At 45.0% G+C, this 27,875-nt stretch overlaps 2 protein-coding genes and 1 pseudogene across 2 annotated transcripts in view; 2 read left to right on the forward strand and 1 right to left on the reverse strand.

Moving 5' to 3' along the window:
* Positions 1-12,409, forward strand: part of LOC106560511 (cilia- and flagella-associated protein 57-like) — a 49,957-nt pseudogene extending 37,548 nt beyond the window's left edge.
* On the forward strand, positions 5,889-20,374 carry LOC106560520 (transmembrane protein 125). The gene is made up of 2 exons (XM_014123493.2): positions 5,889-7,346; positions 18,545-20,374. Exon 2 carries the CDS (start codon positions 18,871-18,873, stop codon positions 19,549-19,551), a length of 681 nt encoding a protein of 226 aa, XP_013978968.1. The 5' UTR covers positions 5,889-7,346; positions 18,545-18,870; the 3' UTR covers positions 19,552-20,374.
* A 447-nt stretch (positions 20,375-20,821) lies between these two features.
* Positions 20,822-27,875, reverse strand: part of LOC106560519 (AP-1 complex subunit mu-2) — a 50,122-nt gene continuing 43,068 nt past the window's right edge. The window contains exon 12 of the mRNA XM_014123491.2: positions 20,822-27,698. Coding sequence (XP_013978966.1) covers positions 27,676-27,698 — 23 coding nt within the window. The 3' untranslated portion in view covers positions 20,822-27,675. The remainder of the gene's footprint in view (positions 27,699-27,875) is intronic.

Genomic DNA, 27,875 nt, shown 5'->3' on the forward strand with positions numbered 1-27,875 from the left:
CGCTACAGCGTTATTGAAATTTAAAGGCAATGTTCCCATTGCCTTTACGCTGCAGATGTCAGCTCAATAGGAAATTACCTTTACATTTCTATTGTGCTATATGTAACGCTTCAGCGATACAGACTGAATAGAGACAATAATTGATAACTGTCTTTAATGTGTAAATGTCACAGATGCTGTCTATGAAAAGATTACACCCCCTTCCCCCCTCCCTTCCTCTACACTCACGCACACATTCACCCGCCCTCAAGATGAAACGCTTTCAAATAGCTAATTGGACAGAGAGTAAATTATAACAAAATGGCCCCGCATCAAAAGAGGAGGCTCCAGTTCAGTTCAAACACAGATCCATCCTCCTATCCTTTCTCTTCATGAATAAAGATTCACACTCAGCAGAGTAGCCGTGGCAACTGTTGTTCTAACACTCGTCGTCACTAACGATGATACATTTGAACATTAAAGATGCCTCCCAGAAGTTAAGCTTGAACATTAGATTTGGTTCACTAACTAGCTTGTATTGTTGAACTATGGAAGTGACATTTTATATTCAATTTCATGGGATATTAATTTTGGAAGAGGATTATGAATGTAATTGAACTGGAAAAATAACTCAAGCCAAAGACTATAAAGAGAATGGGTTGATTTCATGGTTTATTTAAACAACCTAACAAACCTGTTACATGGCAGCATTGCATCATGCCATGTTATATTATATGAGTTATTACATGGCAGTTAAATGATTGTCTACTCAGTCAGTGTGAAGTGGGGCAAAGCTTCCTGCCATCCAGGACCTCTATACCAGGCGGTGTCAGAGGAAGGCCCTAAAAAGTGTCAAAGACTCCAGCCACCCTAGTCATAGACCGTTCTCTCTGCTACCGCACGGCAAGTGGTACCGAAGCGCCAAGTCTAGGACCAAGAGGCTTCTAAACAGTTCCTACCCCCAAGCCATAAGACTCCTGAACACCTAATCAAATGGCTACCCAGACTATTTGCACTGCCCCCCCCCCCCCTTTTTCACACCGCTGCTACTCTCTGTTGTTATCATCTATGCATAGTCACTTTAATAACTCTACCTACATGTACATATTACCTCAACTAATCGGTGCCCCCGCACATTGACTCTGTACCGGTACCCTGTATATAGTCTCGCTATTGTTATTTTACTGCTGCTCTTTAATTACTTGTTACTTTTATTTCTTATCCGTATTTTTTTCATATGCATTGTTGGTTAGGGGCTCTAAGTAAGCATTTTACTGTAAGGTGTTGTATTCGGCGCATGTGACTAATAAAATTTTATTTGATTTTTTGATCTGAGGCCTGTTTGTCTTGTCTTACCAACTCCTATGGTTGTTGCGTGATAAAGGCCACATGAGTTGGCAAGACAGCACAACATATCTGTGATCAGCAGGCTAAGGTCTTGTCCCTGTTCCTGTGTAAGAGAAACACATCCACGATCTGATCTGAGGCCTGTTTGTCTTCTCTTGTCCTTTATCCCTGTGTAGGAGAAATGCGACCTGAAAAAGAAGAACCAGGAGCTGGAGAAATGTACGTTTGTTTTGGACTACAAGATCAAAGAACGGAAGAAACAGATTGAGCCCAGAGAGAACGACATCGAGGAGATGAAAGAGCAGACCCATGAGGTAAAACTCCCTCCTCCTGTATCAGTTCTTTAACCAGTTAATGTTGAATTCGTTAACCATCGCTGAAATGTCTCTTGAGTAGGTACAGTTGAAGTCGGAAGTTTACATACACTTAGGTTGGAGTCATTAAAACTCGTTTTTCAACCACTCCACAAATTTCTTGTTAACAAACTATAGTTTTGGCAAGTCGGTTAACCTGTTATGGCTAGGGGGCAGTATTTTCACGGCTGAATAAAAAACGTACCCGATTTAATCTGATTATTAGTCCTGCCCAGAAACTAGAATATGCATTTAATTATTAGCTTTGGATAGAAAACACTCCAAAGTTTCTAAAACTGTTTGAATGGTGTCTGTGAGTATAACAGAACTCATTTGGCAGGCCAAAACGTGAGAAGATTCTGTACAGGAAGTACCCTGTCTGACCATTTCTTGAACTTCTTTGCCATCTCTATCCATTACAAAGGACCTCTGCTCTAACGTGACACTTCCTACGGCTCACATGGTCTCTCAGAGCCCGGGAAAAAGCTGAATGACGTAATTCAAAGCCCTGGCTGAAACACACGAGCGCTTTTGCTAAGTGGTCTATCAGAGGACAAAGGGCTTAGGCTCGTGCACTGGCCGCCCCCGTCTTTGTGTTTTTCCCTCTATTTGCCGAAACACAGATTCCCGGTCGGAATATTATCGCTTTTTTTCCGAGAAAAATGGCATAAAAATTGATTTTAAACAGCGGTTGACATGCTTCGAAGTACGGTAATGAAATATTTAGAAATCTTTTGTCACGCAATGCGCCATGCGCACGACCCTTATTTACCATTCGGATAGTGTCTGGAACGCACGAACAAAACGCCGCTATTTGGATATAACGATGGATTATTTTGGACCAAACCAACATTTGTTATTGAAGTAGAAGTCCTGGGAGTGCATTCTGACGAAGAACAGGAAAGGTAATCAAACTTTTCTAATAGTAAATCTGATATTGGTGAGTGCTAAACTTGGTGGGTGTCTAAATAGCTAGCCCTGTGATGCCGGGCTATCTACTGAGAATATTGTAAAATGTGCTTTCACCGAAAAGCTATTTTAAAATCGGACATATCGAGTGCATAGAGGAGTTCTGTATCTATAATTCTTAAAATAATTGTTATGTTTTTTGTGAACGTTTATCGTGAGTAATTTAGTAAATTCACCGGAGGTTTGCGGGGGGTATGCAAGTTCTGAACATCACATGCTAATGTAAAAAAACTGTTTTTTGATATAAATATGAACTTGATTGAACAAAACATGCATGCATTGTATAACATAATGTCCTAGGGTTGTCATCTGATGAAGATCATCAAAGGTTAGTGCTGCATTTAGCTGTGGTTTTGTTTTTTGTGACATTATATGCTAGCTTGAAAAATGGGTGTCTGATTATTTCTGGCTTGGTACTCTGCTGACATAATCTAATGTTTTGCTTTCGCTGTAAAGCCTTTTTGAAATCGGACAGTGTGGTTAGATAAAGGAGAGTCTTGTCTTTAAAATGCTGTAAAATAGTCATATGTTTGAAAAATTTTAGTTTTTGTATTTTTGAGGAATTTGTAATTCGCACCACGCCTATCATTGGATATTGGAGCAGGTGTTCCGCTAGCGGAACGTCTAGATGTAAGAGGCTAAGACATCTACTTTGTGCATGACACAAGTAATTTTTCCAACAATTGTTTACAGACAGATTATTTCACTTATAATTCACTGTATCTCAATTCCAGTGGGTCAGAAGTTTACATACACTAAGTTGACTGTGCCTTTAAACAGCTTAGAAATTTCCCGAAAATTATGTCATGGATTTAGAAGCTTCTGATTGGTTAATTGACATCATTAGAGTCAATTGGAGGTGTACCTGTGGATGTATTTCAAGGCCTACCTTCAAACTCAGTGCCTCTTTGCTTGACATCATGGGAAAATCAAAAGAAATTAGCCAAGACCTCAGAAAAACAATTGTAGACCTCCACAAGTCTGGTTCATCCTTGGGAGCAATGTCCAAACGCCTGAAGGTACCACGTTCATCTGTACAAACAATAGTACGCAAGTATAAACACCATGGGACCACGCAGCCGTCATACCGCTCAGGAAGGAGATGCGTTCTGTCTCCTAGAGATGAACATACTTTGGTGTGAAAAGTGCAAATCAATCCCAGAACAACAGAAAAAGACCTTGTCAAGATGCTGGAGGAAACGGGTACAAAAGTATCTATATCCACAGTAAAACTAGTCCTATATTGTCATAACCTGAAAGGCCGCTCAGCAAGGAAGAAGCCACTGCTCCAAAACTACCATTAAAAAAGCCAGACTACGGTTTGCAAATGCACATGGGGACAAAGATTGTACTTTTTGGAGAAATGTCCTCTGGTCTGATGAAGCAGAAATAGAACTGTTTGGCCATAATGACCATTATGTTTGGCGGAAAAAGGGGGAGGCTTTTCCTACTTTAGTTCCTAGTTTTTTCATAATTTACACTTATTTAAACCGCCTGCCAACTTTTAGCCCTCTCTTCATGTAGATGGAAATGATGACTGTGTTCATATAGATAAGAGTGGATCAGGGTTTAGATGAGTGCTATAGATCAGCTGTATGAGGGAGTGTATATCGAGATCAATACTATGGGCTTCCTGTACTCTGTAGATGGAGCTGGATACCTTCCACAAGAACACTCAACAGGAACTGGACATTGCTGAGCTGAAGCTCAAACTCACCACCACCGACAAGGAGATGCACAAGGGACTGCAGAAGGTATGTAGTGTGTGAGAGGGAGAGGGATACCATTTTACTTTGCGTGCATGGCAGGTGTTTATATTTGTGTTTTTATCTTTGTCTGACTTTTATTTGTGTAACTTTGCATGACCAACCCCTCTTCCCCAGGTGAAAGATGTGGAGGCCCTGGTACGTAGGTTCAAGATGGACCTCCATAACTGTGTGGGCTTCATCCAGGAGCCTAAGAGGTTAAAGGACGGCATCAGAGACCTTTACGACCACTATGTACAGAAAAGTGACGTGGTGAGAGAGACAGGATGAAAGAGGATGACAGAGAAAGTTCATTTTTATTTTTTTAACTTTTGTATATGTACTTCACTTGCTTTGGCAATGTAAACATATGTTTCCCATGCCAATAAAGCCCCTTGAATTGAATTGACAGAGAGCAAGAGCAGCATAGATATAGGCTCACTAGAGCTCACGCTGCCTGTTTGTGCTGCTTTTATCCTCTTTCATGCAAGCTGGTAGAGTGAATTGGGTTGTAACCTTGTAACGGCTACAGTGCTGGTCTAAGAAAAGTTCTCCCTGAGCAAATATTTACCCAGAAGTTAAAGAATGCAACTGGTCATGGATAAGTAAGTTGGCTACTGTGTATTCATTGGAATCAAAGATGGCTGCTCTTCATGTCTCTCAGGTGGATATAGTTGGTGTGGACGCAGACGTCCAAAGGGAGTACGCCCGGCACAGAGAGCACCTGGAGAGGAACGTGGCGTCCCTGAAGAGGAAACTGGCCAAAGACGGCGTGGTCCACCATGCAGACAACGTCAATATCATGCAGGTGACACAAGACTTTTCATAAAGGACTGTTGGAGTGCCGCACACAATAGTCATAGAATTAGTGACCTCAACTTTATTATACACCCCAAATCTATAGGCTGTTTGTTCTGTACTGTTCTGTGACTAACTGATTGGTTGATTCATTGATTGCTATAGGAGAATGCGACTCTGATCAGAGAGATCAACGACCTGAGACAGGAGTTGCGTCTGGTGCGTTCTCAGGTCCACGTCTACAAGAGTCTGATGAGAAAACAGGGCGAGAAGCAGACCAACACTCTCAAAGGTGATCTGTTTTTCTCTTATCTGGACTGATTTACAGTAAAGACAACTGATTGCAGCTTTCATTGGAAAGAGTCTGTAGGGTAACTTTTACCATGTGTGAAAACCACCTCACTTCATGGAGTTTATACTCATAGAGGTGCTTGAGGTTCTGTGTTTCATCACACTTTTTTTTTTTTCCTAGTTAGGTCACTTGAAAAATGTCTAAGTTATCCGCATCTAAAGTAACTGCTCAGTGAGCTGACTTTTTGTCTCCGCCCCCAGCGCTGCTGTCTCCCAGGGCCAACCCCAGTAACATGGTGGTCCGTCTGAACCAGAGGGGGACTGTATCGTTCAGCTGCAGCGCCTGGAGATTCACAGGCTCAGGGAGGAGATCAAGGTCCTGATGAAGATAGACCCCCCCTCCACCGCCAAGCTACCCTCCCCACCAAATCAACTCGTAACCCCCTTCAGACCCCCCTCCACTGCCAAGCTTCCCTCCCTCCAAATCAACTCGTAACCCCCTTCAGACCCCCCTCCACCGCCAAGCTACCCTCCCTCCAAATCAACTCGTAACCCCCTCCACCGCCAAGCTACCCTCCCTCCAAATCAACTCGTAACCCCCTTCAGACCCCCCCTCCACCGCCAAGCTACCCTCCCTCCAAATCAACTCGTAACCCCCTTCAGACCCCCCTCCACCGCCAAGCTACCCTCCCTCCAAATCAACCCCTAACCCCCTCCACCGCCAAGCTACCCTCCCTCCAAATCAACTCGTAACCCCCTTCAGACCCCCTCCACCGCCAAGCTACCCTCCCCTCCAAATCAACTCGTAACCCCCTTCAGACCCCCCTCCACCGCCAAGCTACCCTCCCCACCAAATCAACTCGTAACCCCCTTCAGACCCCCCTCCACCGCCAAGCTACCCTCCCCACCAAATCAACTCGTAACCCCCTTCAGACCCCCCTCCACCACCAAGCTACCCTCCCTCCAAATCAACTTATAACCACCCAACCCCTCCATCCAAACCAATTTTAAGGGACTTGTAAATAAAAGGGGAACAATTCATATTTGAGGGTTAATTTAGCATAAATATATATTTTAAATGAGATTGGGATTTCCAAAACTGAATGGAGGGTGTTATTGCCAGGGTCAAATCAAAGCATTGTCAGACTGGAAATTATGGATTTTTTATGACAAACTATTAATTAACAAGAACAATTGACATTGTTGTGTATGCAAAACAGTCTACTCCTATAGGCTTGTCAGTAGGCTAGCATATTTGTTTTTATATTCATGCGTGTGCGTGCGTTTTTACTTACGGGACCTGTTTGTCAACGGGTAGGATATTCCTTATTATCACCATAATGGGAAGTGACAAACGGTAAGCCTATCATTCTCTAGACTTTAAAAAGTACTGGGAAAATCTATTTAGTCTGTTTGCTCGGTGCTATCCCAACGGCGCACACCCCCTTCATGAGAAGTGTTTATAATTTAAGGCTGGCGCGCGGGCTTTCCCCATGGGACGCCAGCGAAAGGTCGCGCGCTGCTCTGTAGCCTACGGATGCGCTTTCCCCTCCCAACCGGCGTCGCCTCTGCGTGCGGTGACCACACCTGCAACCGGGAAAGTCCGATAGACCTGCGCACGGTTCAGTGAGCGAGAGGCACACACAATCACCATCGGAGGCTCCACATCGGAGAAAGGAAGTCAGTCTAGCCAGAATTATGTTGATTATTGAGACTATACTGTTTCAAACCGTCCTTTCACGCACCAAACGCGCGGCATATGGTTTGGATTTGGAAATACCTCCCGGCGCAGGAACGGAGATTTGTGGAGTCGTTCCGTTTCGGGGATGAATAGCGACAGGGAATGTGCCAGCACCACGCACAGGTAAACAGCATATAGACAGAATACAAATGCTAGATAGTGCATGGATCACACGCTTGATTTGATGAAGCCGAGCCACCTGAAGGTGACTAGGCTATATAACTTTCTTGACATTGTTCCACCTTTTATAGGTCTGTTCTAGGCTAGCTACTTATTTGAATTATCAAGCAAGATATTTGAGCTGAATATAAATAGCCTAGTTTACTGTCATAACGTGTCATGATCTGTCCTCATGACAGGTCATCATATGCCAGTATCATATAGCATTATGACAGTGTTACGTATGAAAGCCATAGGTAATGTGTGTTTGTTGTAACCATGTCACCATACTGTTGAGACAATCATCCCATAGAGCCAGGATAGGCTACATAGGAGAGTTTAGCTCACTGCAGTTGCCACATTGAATACAAATAGCCCTTTGTATTTTCTTAAAGACTTGAAGAATTTTTTCTGATAGATATCTCCCATGAAAGGACAGTGAAGCTCATAATTTTAGAATTTGTGAACATTTAGTAGTGGGAAATTGGTCACTTACTTGGTCCACCCCCTCATAAAGGTATTAATTTCCAGAAGTTTAATCATGGTTATTAGCTGTTTGACTGAAGTTTTAATTCATATTTTCGAGCCTGACTTGACCCTTGACCATAAGAGACATTAAACATTGCATAAAAAAACAGTAATGTATTCAAAAACATACTCCTGACTATTCTTACATCCATGATGCAAATAACACAATTATAGTTTCATCCATATTCAGACACATTTTTGTGAAACTGTAAAGACTGAAATAGCTGAATAAATATGAACCTTTTATTGCCAGACAGAATGGGTGTAACAGGTTTTGTGGAGGACTGAACTGTCCAGTTTTATTTATTCAGGCCAACCAGGATTTCCTATACTGTAACTAGTTCCTGCCAACATCACACCTTTACTTTTGGACACAAGTCTTTGTGTTGGCCGCAATCTCTAAACACTGCTGTAGCTATTTACACTTGTATATACCATACAAAACAAAGGTCACTGATGTTGTGAAAAATCCATCTAGCATATTGTTGTGTAACAGTAAATAACTACCTAGGAGTGAGTGACCTGTCCATTGTAGTTCTCTGCTATCTCATGATCAACATGCATAACATAGTCTCACCAAGAAACTAAAAGGCAGGTGAGGGAAGGAGTGAGTGTGTGTGAGTAAGCGCATGCATGTGTGTGTCAGCGGCGGCTGGTGAGGGGAGGATGGCTCATAATAATGCCAGGAAACCATGTATTTGATGTATTTGAGAGAGAGCAAGAGGGAGGGTGAGAGAGAGAGAGAGAGTGTGGAACCCAGCCCTGTGAGGATCAGGTTCTATCTGGAACCCAGCCCTGTGAGGATCAGGTTCTATCTGGAACCCAGCCCTGTGAGGATCAGGTTCTATCTGGAACCCAGCCCTGTGAGGATCAGGTTCTATCTGGAACCCAGCCCTGTGAGGATCAGGTTCTATCTGGAACCCAGCCCTGTGAGGATCAGGTTCTATCTGGAACCCAGCCCTGTGAAGATCAGGTTCTAACTGGAACCCAGCCCTGTGAGGATCAGGTTCTATCTGGAACCCAGGCTCCTGTTTCCCACAGAGCAGGGATGTTTGAATATGTTGAAGGCCGCCTCCGAACCCATACAAAAAAAATTATAATAATAAAAAATGGCGAACAACAAAAAGTAAACATGTTTATTGTCGTCAGCAGAATGGAGCGAGGCAAGGGGGACGCGAGCGCATGTTAATTGGTGATTTGATTAGGGTTTTAATATTGGAGCTGTGCTCGGTGCAGGCAGGCAGGCTCAGGCTGGCCACTACAGAGAGGAGAGTGTATATCCGAGGGGGCAGCTATAGGAGAAACTATCAGCAAAACCACATCAAGGACAGGAAACAGTATGCATTCAAGGGAGGAAAATACTGTATGCAAATGAAAAGTCAAGTGCAAAAAAATGTCAGACTCGGTTTAGATTACGTTGTGTTGGTGTTCTGTTTCTTTTTTCAATTCTGTTCTTATCTATTCTATTCTTCTTTCCATCCAGTTTGACTGATGCAGGCAAGCTACTGTAGAGCCAGGTGTCTGAGGTCTCTGCAGGGAGTCATTGCAAGCTGAGAGGGGTAGTGACATCACCGTCAACATCACTAGGTCCTGCTGAAGAGAGATTGAAAACAACACCAGGACCAGGACCAGGGGGGAGAACAGGGAGAGGTGGGGGGAGACCAGCGGGGGAGGCACAAGTGTTTCCTTGTGCTGTTAGGTGTATTAGTATTTGCTATCAAGCACACAGTCCACAATTAAAATAGCATTAAGCCCAACTGAGTTGGTGAGTCTGCCAATTGTCCCCTCACAGTGCCTGGCCACAGAGAGGGTCCCGAGGCCCCTCACTGGCTGGACTGTGACAGGAACATAGACACTGCCTGAATAATGAACCATTCAGAACCTCTCTCTCTCCACACGCCTCCATCCAGCCCTGCCTAGCCTCATCCCCAGACGCCTGCCTGCCTCCAGCCCCTAGCAGCACCAGCCTCCCGGTCCTCATGGAGCTTGGCACTGATGCCCAGTGCAAAAACAGATGGTGCCAACCCTGACCCCTCTCGTCACCCGTGGAGACCACCCATTGACAGGAACAGGAAGAGGAGGCACTGTTGCCACGGCAACTCCTGGCCACACATCCTCTCCAAGGGCCTCAGGTAAACACATTCACACAACAGGACCTCGGCGAGGACCCCGTTTGTGTCATAGTCAGCTAACTCATTGCCTGTGAGGCTTCAACACAATCAGATTTTTTTCTGTAGGCGTCCCATTCCATGCCTGCTTGGACTGTATGAGAATGTGCTGATGGACCAGGACCAGTGCAGGAACGTGACATCAGTTTACTGAAAGCCAATGAAACTCCATCCTGTCGGGGACTGCTCCTCTTTCCCTGCTGGCTGGCCTGGGCTCTCAGGCCTGGATTAATTATTAATGAATCCCTCAGTACTGCTGGTAGCTCTAAAGGTAGCTCTAAAGGCCTCTTTAAACACCTGCTGATTGGAGGGAGTGGTGTGTCGGTTCAAAACCTGCAGAGAGGAAGTAGGGACAAGCAGTTTCAGCCGTTTGACTGCAGATCAAAGCAAAGCCTCTGCAACTGTCTGGCTCCCTTGGCTCTCATCTCCTGTCAGAAGTAAAACAACTACCATTTTCTTTCTTTTTTTACTGGATATTATGTTCTTATGTGAACCCATTAATACTTGATCTACAGACTGATTATAATGGCACATTCCTATTTTAAAAGAACAGAACTTCAACATAAAATGAGACACAAATGACTTGGTGGGATGAATTCAGCAGGGCCAAATAACATAGGGAATACAGTGTCCATAAAGCATAGCTCCTCTGTCGAGTCGACCAACAGATCGACCTTCAGACTAAAAAACTCTGAACCAAAAAGAGGTCTTACTGATTCTCAAGGTTTACGATTATCTGTGGGATTTCATCATCATTATCACAGAGAAAATTTGCATAACTGAAATATGCTGCTCTGCACATAACCGTCATCAACCTTGCTAGGTGCTGCAGACGTTTGGGGGAAGTCATTGTCTGCCTCTGTGCCTGTCTGCTAAATACAGAAGAGACAGACTAGAGAATAGCTCACACAGAGGAGCAGATGATGAAGGTATTTATGATGAGGCCTCTGTAATCTGTGTGATGTGAAGGAGAGGTCCTATCAGCTCTGATAAGAGAGCAGGCAGAAAGCCTCTAAACTAGACAGGAGAATGAGGAGAGAGAGAGAGGGCGTGTGCGTTAGGGCTGAGCGATTAGTGCTTTTTGAGGTCGGTTCGGTTGTGGTTCGGTTTAAAACAATCACCTTTTTCAATTTTGGTTTCGATAAATACAAAATATTAGTTAAAAAAATATAATAATTATGAAATATGAGCTTGAAATAATTTTAGAGCTTTTGAATTGAAATTCCAAAGCCAAATATTGAGAACATTCAATTGTCTCTAACACAGAATAAAGCAATGAATGAGCCCCATGATGTGACTGCCAATTACTGCTTAGCACTTATTAACAATAATGAATTCACATTAATTTACTATTACTACTTTTTTATTTAATGATTTCATTATTTCATTTCTTAAAGTCGTCATCTCATCTCTGCTCAGGCAGTAGCAGCCAGACAGCCATCTAGCATTATCCCTGTGCTCCCCAACAAGCCAAGCTCCTCGGCCTTAGCTAGCGAAAAGGGCAGCCCCTGATCATTGGGTTGCCACAGCTGCCCATGCTGCAGAGCTGTCTGCTACAACTGTCAATCGGTTAGTAAAGCTATACGTCCCAAACTGTCTATCTCTGTTGTTGCTGTGTTGTACATTCCTCTCTCATACGGTCCGTGTGCAGCTCCAGGAAGAATAGGCTAAATAGATTCTGGTCATTGTAGTTAACAGGGTTGGGGAGTAGTGAACTACATGTAGTTCAATTAGTAATTTTGCAGTAGCTTGGTGGTGGTTGAGCTAAATTCAAAATCTTGGTAGTGTTTTGAGTAGTTAAATGTTTTGCGGTGTAGCTAACTACTGAAACTACACACTACTTTTTTTGCAAAAATAAATATGGGTGAAGTAAGCAAGAATTTCTTTTCATTTTTGGCATCAGACCTGCCTAATTTTAACTTGAAATATAGTTGTTTAATAGCTAAATTGCACATTCCGTTAGTTTTTATTGCATTGGTACTATTTTCACAAGCATGTGGTGAATTTGATACATTTTCTGTACAAAACGCCAAATGAGTCACAGTTGTAACTTTGTGCATTCATTGTGTTTGTAGACATCTTTCACCACACAACCATTGATCCCAAATATAAGGTTACTGTGAAATATAATGAGTATATAACAACAAGGCGAGATTCAGATGCAGACAAAGGAGGCAGATGGTTCGAGTTTCTGATATTTATTTAACAACAAGAGAAAGGCAAGAGGCAGGTCGAGGACAGGCAAGAGTTCATAACCAGGTCCAAACGGTACAGGGCGGCAGGCAGAATGGTCAGGCAGGCAGGCTCGAGGTCAGGGACAGGCAGAATGGTCAGGCAGGCTCAGTGTCAGGGGCAGGCAGAATGGTCAGGCAGGCTCAGTGTCAGGGGCAGGCAGAGTGGTCAGGCAGGCAGGCAGGCTCAGTGTCAGGGGCAGGCAGAATGGTCAGGCAGGCAGGCTCAGTGTCAGGGGCAGGCAGAATGGTCAGGCAGGCAGGCTCAGTGTCAGGGCAGGCAGAATGGTCAGGCAGGCAGGCTCAGTGTCAGGGGCAGGCAGAATCGTCAGGCAGGCAGGCTCAGTGTCAGGGGCAGGCAGAATGGTCAGGCAGGCAGGCTCAGTGTCAGGGGCAGGCAGAATGGTCAGGCAGGCAGGCTCAGTGTCAGGGGCAGGCAGAATGGTCAGGCAGGCAGGCTCAGTGTCAGGGGCAGGCAGAATGGTCAGGCAGTGTCAGGGGCAGGCAGAATGGGAGGGCAGAAGGGTCAGGCAGGCTTAGGGGCAGGTAGAATGGTCAGGCAGGCTCAGGGGCAGGCAGAATGGTCAGACAGGCAGAATGGTCAGACAGGCAGAATGGTCAGGCAGGCTCAGGGGCAGGCAGAATGGTCAGGCAGGCTCAGTGTCGGGCAGGCAGAATGGTCAGGCAGGCTCAGTGTCGGGCAGGCAGAATGGTCAGGCAGGCTCAGTGTCGGGCAGGCAGAATGGTCAGGCAGGCTCAGTGTCAGGGGCAGGCAGAATGGTCAGGCAGGCGGGCTCAGGGGCAGGCAGAGTGGTCAGGCAGGCAGGCTCAGTGTCAGGGCAGGCAAATGGTCAGGTAGGCAGGCTCGAGGTCAGGTAGGCAGGCAGAATGGTCAGGCAGGCTCAGTGTCAGGGGCAGGCAGAATGGTCAGGCAGGCTCAGTGTCAGGGGCAGGCAGAATGGTCAGGCAGGCTCAGTGTCAGGGGTCAGGCATGCTCGAGGTCAGGGGCAGGCAGAGTGGTCAGGCAGGCAGGCTCAGTGTCAGGGGCAGGCAGAATGGTCAGGCAGGTGGGCTCAGTGGAAGGGGCAGGCAGATTGGTCTGGCAGGCAGGGTCAGGGCAGGCAAATGGTCAGGTAGGCAGGCTCGAGGTCAGGGGCAGGCAGAATGGTCAGGCAGGCTCAGTGTCAGGGGCAGGCAGAATGGTCTGGCAGGCTCAGTGTCAGGGGCAGGCAGAATGGTCAGGCAGGCAGGCTCAGTGTCAGGGGCAGGCAGAATGGTCAGGCAGGCAGGCTCAGTGTCAGGGGCAGGCAGAGTGGTCAGGCAGGCTCAGTGTCAGGGGCAGGCAGAGTAGGCAGGCAGGCTCAGTGTCAGGGGCAGGCAGAGTAGGCAGGCAGGCTCCGTGTCAGGGGCAGGCAAATGGTCAGGTAGGCAGGCTCGAGGTCAGGGGCAGGCAGAATGGTCAGGCAGGCAGAGTGGTCAGGCAGGCTCAGGGGCAGGCAGAGAGGTCAGGCAGGCTCAGTGTCAGGGGCAGGCAGAGTGGTCAGGCGGGCAGGCAGAGTGGTCAGGCAGGCTCAGTGTCAGGGGCAGGCAGAGTAGGCAGGCAGGCTCAGTGTCAGGGGCAGGCAGAGTAGGCAGGCAGGCTCCGTGTCAGGGGCAGGCAAATGGTCAGGTAGGCGGGCTCGAGGTCAGGGGCAGGCAGAATGGTCAGGCAGGCAGAGTGGTCAGGCAGGCTCAGGGGCAGGCAGAGAGGTCAGGCATGCTCAGTGTCAGGGGCAGGCAGAGTGGTCAGGCAGGCAGGCTCAGTGTCAGGGGCAGGCAGAGTGGTCAGGCAGGCAGGCAGGCAGAATGGTCAGGCAGGCTCATTGTCAGGGGCAGGCAGAATGGTCAGGCAGGCTCGGTGTCAGGGGCAGGCAGAATGGTCAGGCAGGCTCAGGGGCAGGCAGAGTGGTCAGGCAGGCTCGAGGTCAGGGGCAGGCAGAGTGGTCAGGCAGGCGGGCTCAGTGTCAGGGCAGTCAAAAGGTCAGAACCGGGAGGACTAGAAAAACAGGAGTTTGGAAAAACGCTGGTTGACTTGGAAAGACAAGACAAGACTAACTGGCAACAGACAAACAGAGAATACAGGTATAAATACACTGAGGGTAATGGGGAAGATGGAGGGGGGTGGAGACAATCACAGGACAGGTGAAACAGACCAGGGTGTGACAGTACATTGGTTTTATCACCAAAACATAGGGATAAGGATCTCGTCTCATTTTAGCTGTTTTAACAACCAGTTAATCCAATAGCAAAACATGCTAAAATGCATGTTTCAAAATTGCCCTTTTGAAGTGCTGAAAGTGATATGCTACAGTACTGTAATTTACAGTACATTACACTGTTTTGGGCTATACACTTGCGCTACCCATCAATGTACTGAATCACATTTCCATTATTTTTATCATCGGTGTGATCATTGAATACATCTTTAACAATCATTGATGCAATTTTTTTTTTATTTATATACACAGTGCATTCAGAAAGTATGCAGACCCCTTTGACCTTTTCTAATTTTGTTATGTTACAGCCCTATTCTAAAATTGATTAAATAGTTTTTTCCCCTCATCAATCTACACGCAATACCCCATAATGACATTTTTTTTGAAATATCACATTTACATAAGTATTCAGACCCTTTACTCTGTACTTTGTTGAAGCACCTTTGGTATCAAGCCACGTACAAGGTTGTCCTGGAAGAAAACTTGCTTCCTTCTGCTCTGACAATGTTCCCCAACTCTGAGGATTGGTTTTTCCAGCAGGACAATGCTCCATGCCACACAGCCAGGTCAATCAAGGTGTGGATGGAGGACCACCAGATCAAGACCCTGTCATGGCCAGCCCAATCTCCAGACCTGAACCCCATTGAAAACCTCTGGAATGTGATCAAGAGGAAGATGGATGGTCACAAGCCATTTAACAAAGCAGAGCTGCTTGAATTTCTGCGCCAGGAGTGGCATAAAGTCACCCAACATCAATGTGAAAGACTGGTGGAGAGCATGCCAAGACGCATGAAGGCTGTGATTGAAAATCGGGGTTATTCCACCAAATATTGATTTCTGAACTCTTCCTAAGTTAAAACATTAGTATTGTGTTGTTTAAAAAATATAAACTTATTTTCTTTGCATTATTTGAGGTCTGACAACACTGCATATTTTTTGTTATTTTAACCAGTTGTCATTTTCTGCAAATTAATGCTCTAAATGACAACATTTTTATTTGGAATTTGGGCGAAATGTTGTCAGTAGTTTATATAAAACAATTTTCATTTTACCCAAACACATACCTATAAATAGTAAAACCAGAGAAACTGATCATTTTGCAGTGGTCTCTTAATTTTCTCCAGAGCTGTATATACTACATGACCAAAATTATGTGGACACCTACTCGTCGAATGTCTCATTCCAAAATGATGGACATTAATATGGAGTTGGTCCACATTTTGCTGCTATAACAGCCTCCACTCTTCTCTGAAGGCTTTCCACTAGATGTTGGAACATTGCTGCGGGGACTTGCTTCCGTTCAGCCATGATAGCGTTAGTGAGGTTGGGTACTGATGTTGGGCGATTTAGGCCTGGCTCGCAGTCGGAGTTCCAATTCATCCCAAAGGCATTTGATGGGGTTGAGGTCAGAGCTCTGTGCAGGCCAGTCAAGTTATTACACACTGATCTCGACAAACCATTTCTGTATGGACCTCGCTTTGTGCACAGGGTCATTGTCATGCTGAAACAGGAAAGGGCCTTCCCCAAACTGTTGCACAAAGTTGGAAGCACAGAATCATCTAGAATGTCATTGTATGCTGTAGCGTTAAGATTTCCCTTCACTGGAACTAAGGGGCCTAGCCCAAACCATGAAAACCAGCCCCAGACCATTATTCCTCCTCCACCAAACTTTACAGCATTGGGGCAGGTATCGTTCTCCTGGCATCCACCAAACCCAGATTCATCCGTCGGACTGCCAGATGGTGAAGCAGAGTCCAATGGCGGCAAGCTTTACACCACTCCAGCCGATGCTTGGCATTGCACATGGTGATCTTAGGCTTGTGTGCAGCTGCTCAGCCATGGAAATCCATTTCATGAAGCTTCCGACTAAAAGTTATTGTGTTAACGTTGTTTCCAGAGGCAGTTTGGAACTCGGTAGTGAGTGTTGCAACCGAGGACAAATTATTTTTACACGCTGCTCGCTTCAGCACCCGCCGGTCTTGTTCTGTGAGCTTGTGTGGCCTACCACTTCGCTCCTGAGCTGTTGTTGCTCCTAGAAGTTTCCACTTCACTGCCAGTGTTTGTCTATGGAGATAGCATGGCTGTGTGCTCGATTTTTATACACCTGTCAGGAACGGGTGTGGCTGAAATAGCTGAATCCACTAATTTGAAGGGGTGTCCACATACTTTTAGCCATGTAGTGTAGTTTGGATGTAGTGAACTGCTTTTTCAAAGTAACTCTAGTTAAGTGAACTATATTTTTCTTAAGGGTAGCTTAATGTCTTTCAGTGTGAAGTAATTGGTAGCTTGGCAAACTATATTTTCAGAGTAGCTTCCCCAACACCGGTAGGTAATTACCACGTTTTCTGCATTGAACTAGGTTGAATATTTGCCTATTGAAAACTCCCTACAGCATCCCACAGTTCGTTCTTGATTTGATGTCTCTCGTGCTTGACAGGATTTCTCACTAGAGAAATGGCACGTTGAGCTCACAAGAAAACCAAACTAAATGGACTCGGTGTGGATTACGTTGGGGAATTCAAGTAATTGAACCAACGTCAATCAAATAGTTGTTTAATAATCAGAAAATGTTTTTGTTAATGCTCAGCACTAGTGTGTGTGTGTGTGTGTGTGTGTGTGTGTGTGTGTGTGTAAGAGAAAAGAATGTGTGTTTTGGTATGAGAGAGAAAAGCCAATTATATATGTGTGTGTGTGTTTGTATTGTTTTCATCCAGCTCATATGTCACCTCAATTACTGCCTTCTATTCCTGTTATACCTGTCAGTGGCATCAGGTCCAAACCTGCTGGGATTTAATTAGTGACTCAACAACACACACACACACTGTACTGCCCCCCCCCACACACACACTGTACACCTCGTATACACATCCACCTCATAATTATGAACTGAAACGGTGTGGAGAAGCGGGAGTCCAATAAACACAATGCACTCTGTTATTTAGTATCCCTTCACTTCACACCTAATGTGAACACCTTCTGACTCAGCTGTACTGTGTGTCATATCTCAGTGTGATGATCCCTGTGTGTTGATGATGAGGACTCAGCTCAACCTGCTGCTTGGAGGCTCAGACAGACTAGTAGTGTTCTGTTTGTGTCAGCAGACTAGACCAGGTCTGTTAGAGGACAGTTGTAATTCCTGTCAGAGAGCTGCTGCTGCTCTGTGCTCACCTCGCTCAGTGCCTCGGCTCGCGCTGTTGACTTTGATAGTAAAGGGGCTGTCAGACTTTTAAAGACAAGCTGTCTGTGCCCTGACCTTGAGAGTCGCTGGGACTACAGGGACAGCCCATTGATAAAAGGAGTTATACTTGAGCCCTGTTGTGAGGGGGGGCTGTAGTCAGCGTTGCGCTGCCATCTTATAAATATCACCTCGCAGGGGAATAAACAGGAGGTGGCACACAACACAGAGGAAGAGAGCTGGGTGGCTAAACTAGCCTACGGGGTGGCTAAACTAGCCTACGGTAGCCTACGGGGTGGCTAAACTAGCTTACGGGGTGGCTAAACTAGCCTACGGTAGCCTACGGGGTGGCTAAACTAGCCTACGGGGTGGCTAAACTAGCCTACGGCCTACGGGGTGGCTAAACTAGCCTACGGGGTGCTGATCTACATACAGGAGTACACCATAAACACAAGAAGACAAACACAGAAACACACTTCTATTTCTCGTTATTTGTCTCTGTCTCACACACACACACACACACACACACACACACACACATCTAAGAAGGGAGAGGGGTTTTCAGGTTGCATATTCAGCATTATGTTTTCAGTCAGTCCAAACACCTCTCTCTGCAGGATACCTCTGTGATATGGCAGGATCTCTAATGTCTAGAGCCCTACTTTAAAGATGGCATATTCAGCAACGTGTGTGTGTGCGTGTGTCTGTGTGTGTGTGCGTGCGTGTGTCTGTGTGTGTGTCTGCGTGCGTGTGTGCGTGCATGTCAGCAGATGGCTCTAATGTCCCTTGTCTCTCCTCTCCCCAGGTATCCATCAGGCTGCGTTTGGTCCCTGAGCTCTGAGGGTTCAGTGGCAGGGCATCCTCTCAGAGTGCAGTGGACTACCTGAGCGACCCTGTGATCCACCAAGAGGACCAGTGATCCACCAAGAGGACCTGTAATCAAGTGAGAAGGAACTGTGGTCCGGTGAGGTGTCCAGTGATCCATCTGCTGTGATCCACTGAAGACTCTATTGAGATCCACTCAAGATTTCCAGAGAAAAAGAACGGTGTTCTACTGAGAGTTCCAGTGATCCAGCTTGTGTCCTGGTAGAGTTCTCTGGTGAGCGTGTCCGTCAGGCTGGGAGGATCAGGATGCCAGAGCTGGAGGACTTCCCTCAGTCGCGGGGTGGCCAGCCGGCCGGTCCCGACCCTGCTCAGATCCAGCGCAGTGTTCTGGATGAACAGGTGGAGCTGTGGTGGTTCCGGGACCCAGCCAAGTCTCTGCTGTGCTACTGTGTGGCGGTCCTCCTCATCCTGGGCTGCGGCCTGGGTGGCGTGCTCCTCCTCTCCACCACCACCAGTTTCTCCAGTGACTGGCGCATGGGAGCGGGCATGGCCCTGTGTCTCTTAGCCCTGGCCGTCCTCCTCAAACAGCTCCTGAGCTCGGCTGTGCAGGACATGAACTGTGTGCGGAGTCGCAGGCGAATCGATATCCTGAAGAGCGGAGGGCTGTCGGATCTGTTAGTGGTTCTCATCACGGGGCTGTGTCTGGTGGTCTGTGGGGCTGTGCTGCTGAAGCTGGCTTTGGAGCACCACATGCCCCAGCCGGGCGTGGCCCTGAACGATATGTACATCTCTGGGGTGGTGTTGTTAGCTGGAGGGGGGGCAGCGGTAGTGGGGGTAGGGGTGTATACAGGGGTGGTGATGCTGCTGGAGAGGACCAGGCCGGGCCAGAGGTTTAGGGACAGGGCTGTGGGGCTGTTCACTATCTCTGGACGACACATGGACCAGGGTAGGAGGGAGACCACCTCTAGCCTGGCTAACCTCATCTGACCTGACCACCAGAGACATGGGATGGGACAGGTAGCCCAGACAGGAGATGACTGCGACACTCATATGGCCCAGATCTGATCTGTGGGAGGGTTGGCGCTTATTGGCCATTTCTGGTTTGAGGTATGTGGCTTTGTAGTTTCTGGGCCACGTTTGTTCTGAATGTGGGCCACATCCACCTTGCTGTCAGGGAGGGACCAATGGACATCACATTTGAAAATGGCATTTGAGCATAATGGCCATCTTGGAAAGCCACTATATGTTCAATGAGTTGTTGATGACCACAGCACCCCTGTGGTTCTTAAAACAATGGAATTTTGCAGGATCGTGAAATACAGAGCTGTGGAATACAGAGCTGTGTCAATACATTGTATTTTTATGCTTCAAGCATGGGCCATTTTATGAGCCCAGCAGAGCACCATTCTATGACGTGGAATGAAGAGAATACCTGTGACACTGCACAGACACCGGACACTGAACACAGTGCAGAGATAATGATTCATAACGTGTCCAATGTACAAAGCAGCAGGTGAAAAGGCTGCTGTAAGGAAGAATCATATCATAGAATAATGTACCCAGCATCTCCAAACTTAATCAAAGTGATAAAGTGATCAATGACACATTGTCACCTTTTCATGTCACAGGTTTACAGCAGTGTTGGGTGGTCAAAGGCCTCCATAAGCAAGCTGTGTCATCATTCACTTTGCTTTGCAACGCTTACCAGGAATCTGAGGAGAACGTCCTGCGTTGTTGCCATGGTTAAAGGGTACAATGTGGTTTCATTAAACAAAGTGTCTATGTGCTTGGATGCTGTTCTTGGATTTAAGTTGCTGTGTGTTTGTGTGTTTTTTGTGTGTGTGTGTGTGTCTGGCCCTCGCACCTCCTTATCAGGCAGTGCATGTGAGCGGCCTGTTGCTCATAGACAATAGGGGTCACTGAGGCGGCCATTGTTGTTGTACTGATGGTTGGGCACTGGGACAATGGACAGGCTGTGGATCGTAAAAGGGCTGGCATCGCCCAGTACGGCTCACCCTTACCACCCTCTCACACACACACACCATCGGCAGTGACTGTGCAATGAGCCAGTACAGCGTGCAATCCCTAATTGACAAGGGACTGTTCTTGGTCTCTGCTGTGCACTGCTATGCAGGACATGCCTTCTAGGTGGTGCCAGGTATGTTTGTGTACGTATGATAGAGAGACGACAGCCACAAACAGTGATGAGAGAGAAGCCAGACAGTGAGAGAGAAAGAGAGAGAAAGCTACAGACATGTTCAATGTGAGCTCCTGATTTATTTCAGTTTTTTTGTTTTTAGAATGTGATAAACACTCAAATCTAAAAATAATTCAAGACAAGAAGTGATGAACAACAACTCTATTCAATCAGAATAGAAAAAAAGTCACTTTGCGCCTCAAGTTAAGAAGTTTTGACTCTAGCTAGCTAGCTACACCACAAAAACCTAGCCAGAAAGATTTAACTAGAACAAACCTAGCAAGGGGAGTTAATACAACTACAGCAAATGACCAAACTGAGTGAGTAAACCAAAAAGGAGCACAGACTCTAACTTTAAACATATCTTCTGTTTTTTCGGTGTGAAGATTTTTCACTTTGTTTTGCCAGTTTCTGAGCTAAATTAGAGCTAGCTAGCGACAGCAGCAGACAAACAGCAAAACAGAGCAGCAGTAGTAGCAGAGCCCACAGGCACCATGTCCCCACTCCCCCTCAGCGCTGAGTCCATTCTCTACTCTCCAGAGGCCAAAAATGACACAACGAGAAAAGCTTTTAAACAAAAACTACTAAAGGGGAGGCCAGAAACCCTTTTCGCAGACCTCTAAAAAACGGTGATGTGAGTAATCTCATCTTTCTCCCTGACCAACCAAATGCATGGCTGTCAGCAGTCTGCTCTCACTACCCATCCATAAAGAAAGAAGGAATCTGTAATGGGTGGAAGTTGAAAGTCAAATAGACAGACAACCCTGACAGCACCATGATAACAATCAACCTCTACAAGACTGGGACTGTCATGGTGCAAAGTAACATTAGGCTGTTTGAAACAGACTTTCAGACCATTAAGGAGAGCAGATAGAGAAACTCCACCAGCACCACCATCACCCCCACTCTCCCCACCCAAAAAGGCACATCCAGCACCTCTCTTCCCAACATAGTGGAGGACACACCCCAGGAGGAGAGCGACCCCCTCAGTGCAGAGCAGGCTCAGGCCCTACTCACCACCATGGCTGCCATGAGGGATGAGTTCACCAAACTGGAGGGGGAGGTTTTCTTGCTCAGGGAGAGCGTGAGCAAACCACCAACCTCAATGCCCACCACAGCCAGCACAGCACAGACCACACCAGCTTCAGACCCACCCAGACGAGGCCTACCACCCCCCAACCCCCACCCACACCTGGAGGAGCCAAAACCCTGCAGGCAGAGCTATGCACAGTCTGAGAGGAGCAACTGGCCCAGCCTCCACCAACCAAATGAGTGACATTAAACAAATGCTGAGTCTACTATGCTCACGTGATAGGCCAAGGGTCATGGTAAGATGAGCACAAGAACTCCACCATCCTCACACTATCCATCCAAGTCGCACGACAAAAATGCTATCTTAAATGATAAACAAATCACATTTGCATAAGAGTTTACGTTAATTGAAAAATCCCATTTTAATAGTTCTTGTTGGATTGTGAGTGTATATCATTTTGAAGGTAAAGAAAACACAGTTATGAAATCTTTTTACGTTGCATGTTGGAATTTACAAGGCTTGAAGTCCTCTGCTTTTGGGCTAAAGAGCAGAAACCCAGACTTCCTGAAAGAAATTGATGATATTGATATTGTAGTACTACAGGAAACATGGTGCAGAGGTGATGTTTCCACTGGCTGTCCACTAGGTTATAGGGAGATAATCCTACCATCCACTAAATTAAAAGGAATCAGACAGGGCAGAGACTCAGGACAGGGCAGAGACTCAGGACAGGGCAGTGACTCAGGACAGGGCAGAGACTCAGGGGGAATGCTAATATGGTATAAATCTGAACTAACTAATTCAATCGAATTGATCAAAACGGGAGAATTCTTTATCTGGTTAAAAATCAACAAAGAGGCTATCTTAACAGATAAAACATCTTCTTCTGTGCCACATACATTCCCCCTTCAGAGTCACCTTACTTCAATGAAGAGAGTTTCTCCATTCTAGAGGGGGAGATTAGTCACTTTCAGGCCCAAGGCAACGTACTGGTCTGTGGAGACCTGAATGCTAGAACAGCAGAAGAACTAGACCCTATTAACAGTCATGGGGACAAACGCCTACCGGGAAGCAACAACCTTTCCCTCCCCACGTACCCCCACAGAAACAACTATGACAAAGTGAAAAACTAAAATGGAGTACAGCTCCTGAAGCTCTGTCGAACACTGTGTCTGTACATAGTCAATGGTAGGCTAAGAGGGGACTCTTTTGATAGGTACACCTACAGCTCAACCCTTGGCAGCAGTACTTTAGACTACTTCCTCACCGACCTAAACTCAGAGCCTTCACAGTCAGCCCACTAACACCTCTCTCAGACCACAGTAAAATCACAGTGTATCTGAGAAGAGCGGAACCCAACCATGAAGCATCAGGGCCCAATAAATGACATGGTACTAAACAGGCCTATAGATGAAGTGCATACAGTACAGAAATCTACCAAAAAGCAATTAGTAGCCAAAAAATACAATCTCTCCTGGACAATCTTTTAGCCTTAACATTCTCCTAAAGCAATGAAAGTGTACATTTGGCCGTTTGGAACATAAACTTTAGATTTGACAAATTAGCCTCCTTGGCTAATCTAAAGAAATATAAGAGCAAACCAAAAAGAATAGATTATGTAAATGGGTTGATAATGATTGGAGAAATCTCAGAAAGTTATAAAAAAAAACACAGAGAACTAGACAACAAAAATATACGCCTTCAATATGGAGAAACACTGAAGCAATACAAACACACCCTAAGAACAAAAAAGGAACAGCACATTAGAAATCAGCTGGATGTAATTGAGGAATCCATAGAATCAAACCACTTCTGAGAGAATTGGAATAAATTAAACAAACCTCATCAAGAGGAGTTGGTGATCCAAAATGGGGATATGTGGAGAAATCACTATGCCCAGAACAAAAATATATACAAGAAAAAATTACAAATCCTTGAATCAGCAGTCAGACTATCAGAATCCTGCAGATACCCCAATTACAGAAGACATCTTTTGGGAAAAACTATGCACTCTTCAACCCAAAAAGGCCTGTGGAGCTGACGGTGTTTTAAATGAAATGATCAAATATACAGACCACAAATTCAAATTGCTATACTCAAACTCTTCAACATTGTCCTCACTACAGGTATTTTCCCCGATATTTAGAACCAAGATCACACCAATCTATAAAAATGGAGACAAATTTGACCCAAATAATTACAAAGAAATTTGCGTTAACAGCAATTTGGGGAAAATTTTCTGCAGTATCATAAATACAATTGTACAACAGACCACATTTACACTATCCACACTAATAGACAAACAAGTAAACCAAAACAAAGGCAACATTTACTCGTGTTTTGTAGACTTCAAGAAAGCATTTGATTCCGTTTGGCAGGAAGGTATTTTTTTATAAACTAATAGAAAGTGGTATTGGAGAGAAAACAACATGATGTTATTAAATCAATGTACACTAAAAACAAATGTTTGGTTAAAATTGGCAACAAGCAAACAGACTTCTTCTCTCAGGGACGTGGAGTGAAACAGGGCTGCCCAATAAGTCCAACACTATTAATGAATTGACAAAAACATTAGAAGAATCGGCAGCACCTGGTCTCACCCTCTACAACACTGAAATCAAGTGTCTACTGTACGCAGATGACCTGGTGCTGCTGTCTCCCACTAAGGAGGGTCTGCTGTACGCAGATGACCTGGTGCTACTCTCTCCCACTAGGGAGGGGTTACAGCAGCATCTAGATCATCTGCACAGGTTCTGTCAGACCTGGGTTCTGACCGTTAATCTAAAAAATAACTAATATGATGATATTCCAAAAAACGTCTGGAAATCAGGATGACAAATATAAATCCTATTTGGACACAGTTCTATTAGAACACACCAAAAACTACACGTATCTAGGACTAAATATCAGCAACACAGGTAGCTTTCACATGGCTGTGAATGAGCTGAGAGACAAAGCAAGAAGAGCATCCTATGCCATTGAAAGGAACATTCAAATCGAAATTCCAATTAGAGTCTGGCTCAAAATGTTCCAATCAGTTATAGAACCAATTGCTCTATATGGCAGTGAAGTATGGGGTCCGCTGTCTAATAATGAATTTACTAAATGGGACAAACATCCAATCAAAATACTGCATGCTGAGTTTTGCAAGAATGTATTGCAAGTGCAAAGAAAACCTCCAAATAACACATGTAGAGCAGAATTGGGCAAAAACCCCTCCTTGCTCGAATAGATAAAGAGCCATCAAATTTTACAACTATTCCATCACACAGCTCTACAATGTCAAGAGATGAAACAAGAGAAGAGTCCACTCAGCCAGCTGGTTCTGAGGCTCAGTTCACTAACCCAAACCAACCCCATAGAGCCTGAAGACATCACTCAGAAAATCTGGCCCAACCAAATCATCACAAAGCAAAAAGAAAAATATACCACCTTTTGGAAAGACACCACAAAGAAATCTAAGTAAACTTCAATGCTATTTGGCTCTAAACAGACAGTACATGGTGGCAGACTTTCTGAACACTGTGACTGATAGAAAACTGAGGAAAACACTCACTAGGTACAGACTCAGTGAGCACAGTCTGGCTATAGAAACCGGTCATCACAGTCAAACCTGGCTGCTCAGAGAGGACAGGCTGTGCTCACTCTGCTCCAGGGGAGAGGTAGAGACAGAGCTGCATTTCCTATTACACTGTGACAAATACTCAGACCTAAGATAATTTTTCTTTCCCAAAATTATCATTCAGTACAAAGAATTTGAAACTGTAAAAGATGAAGAAAAAAATCAAATATTTATTGGGTGAAAAGCCAAAATGTGCAGTTTTGGCAGCCAAATATGTGTCCTCCTGCCACAACCTGAAGGACAGCCAGTGAAAAGTGCAATGTAATGTCAACAATATTTCCCATTTTGTTTTGTCTTTCATACCATGTCATGTGGCTTCTCAGTCATGTTGAGACTGGTCTACTACCATTGCTTTTATGTGTTGTTATTCTCATTAATATTGTTGTTGTAGTTGCTGTTAATGGTAATCCCATTTCTACTACTACTACTACTATTATTATTATTATTGCTGTTGGTCCCACCATTTTTGCTATATGTATACTTTGACAATGTAAGTCATTAATCTTGCCATGTCAATAAAGTCTATTGAATTGAGAGAGCGAGAGAGAGCCCTCAGGTCCAGTTCCCTGGCTTACATTTGATAACATCTCACTGATAGAGATGGAAATAACCAGTGAAGATAGAAATAAATAAACGACTTTGTACCTTACAATCTAGATCCCTTTGTCTCCCATTGACGTACAGAGGTTAATAAATAACATATTAATAGATTGAAAAACACAATCATTAAAAACCCCACTGGAGAGAATATCTGGAAGAGTGTAGTCATATTTGTCCTGTTCCTCATAATCAACTATTTTATATGGCTGGTTTAATATGAGATTTCATCAGACCTGGGTTCACATACTATTTAGGCTATTTCAATTACTTTCAAAGACATTTGGAAGTAAGTATTTAGATATTTTTTATTTGAAAAAACAAGTAGTTGAATATTGGAAATACATTTGGAAAGTATTTTAAAATATTCAATTAGACTGTCTCAAATATACTCCCACGCATCTATCCCAGGTATTTCAAAATAGTATTTTGGAAAAACGTTTTGATTCACCACATTTGAAAATACTCAAATATACAGAAAATTAGTATTTAAATAACAAATACTCAAATAAACATGTATTTGAAACCAGGTCTGGATTTCATACAGTAGGCCTACACACAGCAAACCAGAGCTCTTCCCCTGGCAGAGAGAACCAGAGCTCTTCCCCTGGCAGAGAGAGAACCAGAGCTCTTCCCCTGGCAGAGAGAGAACCAGAGCTCTTCCCCTGGCAGAGAGAGAACCAGAGCTCTTCCCCTGGCAGAGAGAACCAGAGCTCTTCCCCTGGCAGAGAGAGAACCAGAGCTCTTCCCCTGGCAGAGAGAGAACCAGAACTGATATGAGGGGTGGTGCATTGCACGCACAACAGACTACTGTAACCATGCCAACCAATAGCTGCTTTGGAAAAGTTGGGTTTATGTTTGGTGGTGACACATTGACATAGGTTTTCACACATTGACATAGATATGTCCACTTTGTTTCCTATCTAAACAACATTCTGTTCATTTCGGACCACCTGTATTATTGGTTTACTTATTTTGATCATGGCTTTTCCTCGAGGCGTTAAATGTGTCTGTATCACAAGACTGTTAGAAACACTACATAATTGTGATTTGCACACAGAGAATTCCTTCAGTCTTTTCCTTGTAGTTGTCAGCTGAGTACAAGCACATGTCTAGGAACTGTGACGACAATATGGTAATACACAGCTGCTGATATTATGCAGGCCTATTCATTATCTTGGTGTTCATCTCATTGGACACAGTGGGGATTATATGCTTACAGCTGGCCCCAAGATAACATCAACTGCTAGCATCCACACCAACCAGATATCATTTTATATCAGTGCTGTACACAGGTTTCAACGTTCACACTTCAGAGATCATAAATGTCCTGAATTCTTCCAGCTTTAAGAAGAAAATACAACTATACAAATGTTTACAATGTGACCAATAAGAAAACCACTAGGTTCATTATTCGAAAGAAATAAAACATGTTTCTCCAGATGATGTAACACAGCAAAGGTCAAAGGTGACAACAGTCGAGTTCTGAAGGGAAATTGAGTCTTGAAGGTCCTCATGTCTGCAGAGTGTGCAAGATGACTACCTGGTCCTTTGAGAATTGACAGTGGTGAAAGTTGTTCCCCCTTCCTTGTCCTCTGTTGTCTCTCACTCCCAGAGAGAGGGAGAGAGTGACGATCTATTTGTCTAGCAGCAGGCTCGCCCTTAGTTTGTCCGGAGTTGATAATCTGCCAAGAAGTGAAGACGTAACAGCAATACATTAACACTCTTCTAACCATCATCACACTACCCCTGTACTGTGGCGTCACATTAACATTCAAATTAGCATTGGGGCTCTGGGTGACTGAGATACACATTGGGGTCAGTGTAGTAGTTATTATGGCTTTACAATAACTGCTTACAAC

This window comes from Salmo salar, chromosome ssa10 (genome assembly GCF_905237065.1).
Source record: "Salmo salar chromosome ssa10, Ssal_v3.1, whole genome shotgun sequence".
NCBI lineage: Eukaryota > Metazoa > Chordata > Actinopteri > Salmoniformes > Salmonidae > Salmo > Salmo salar.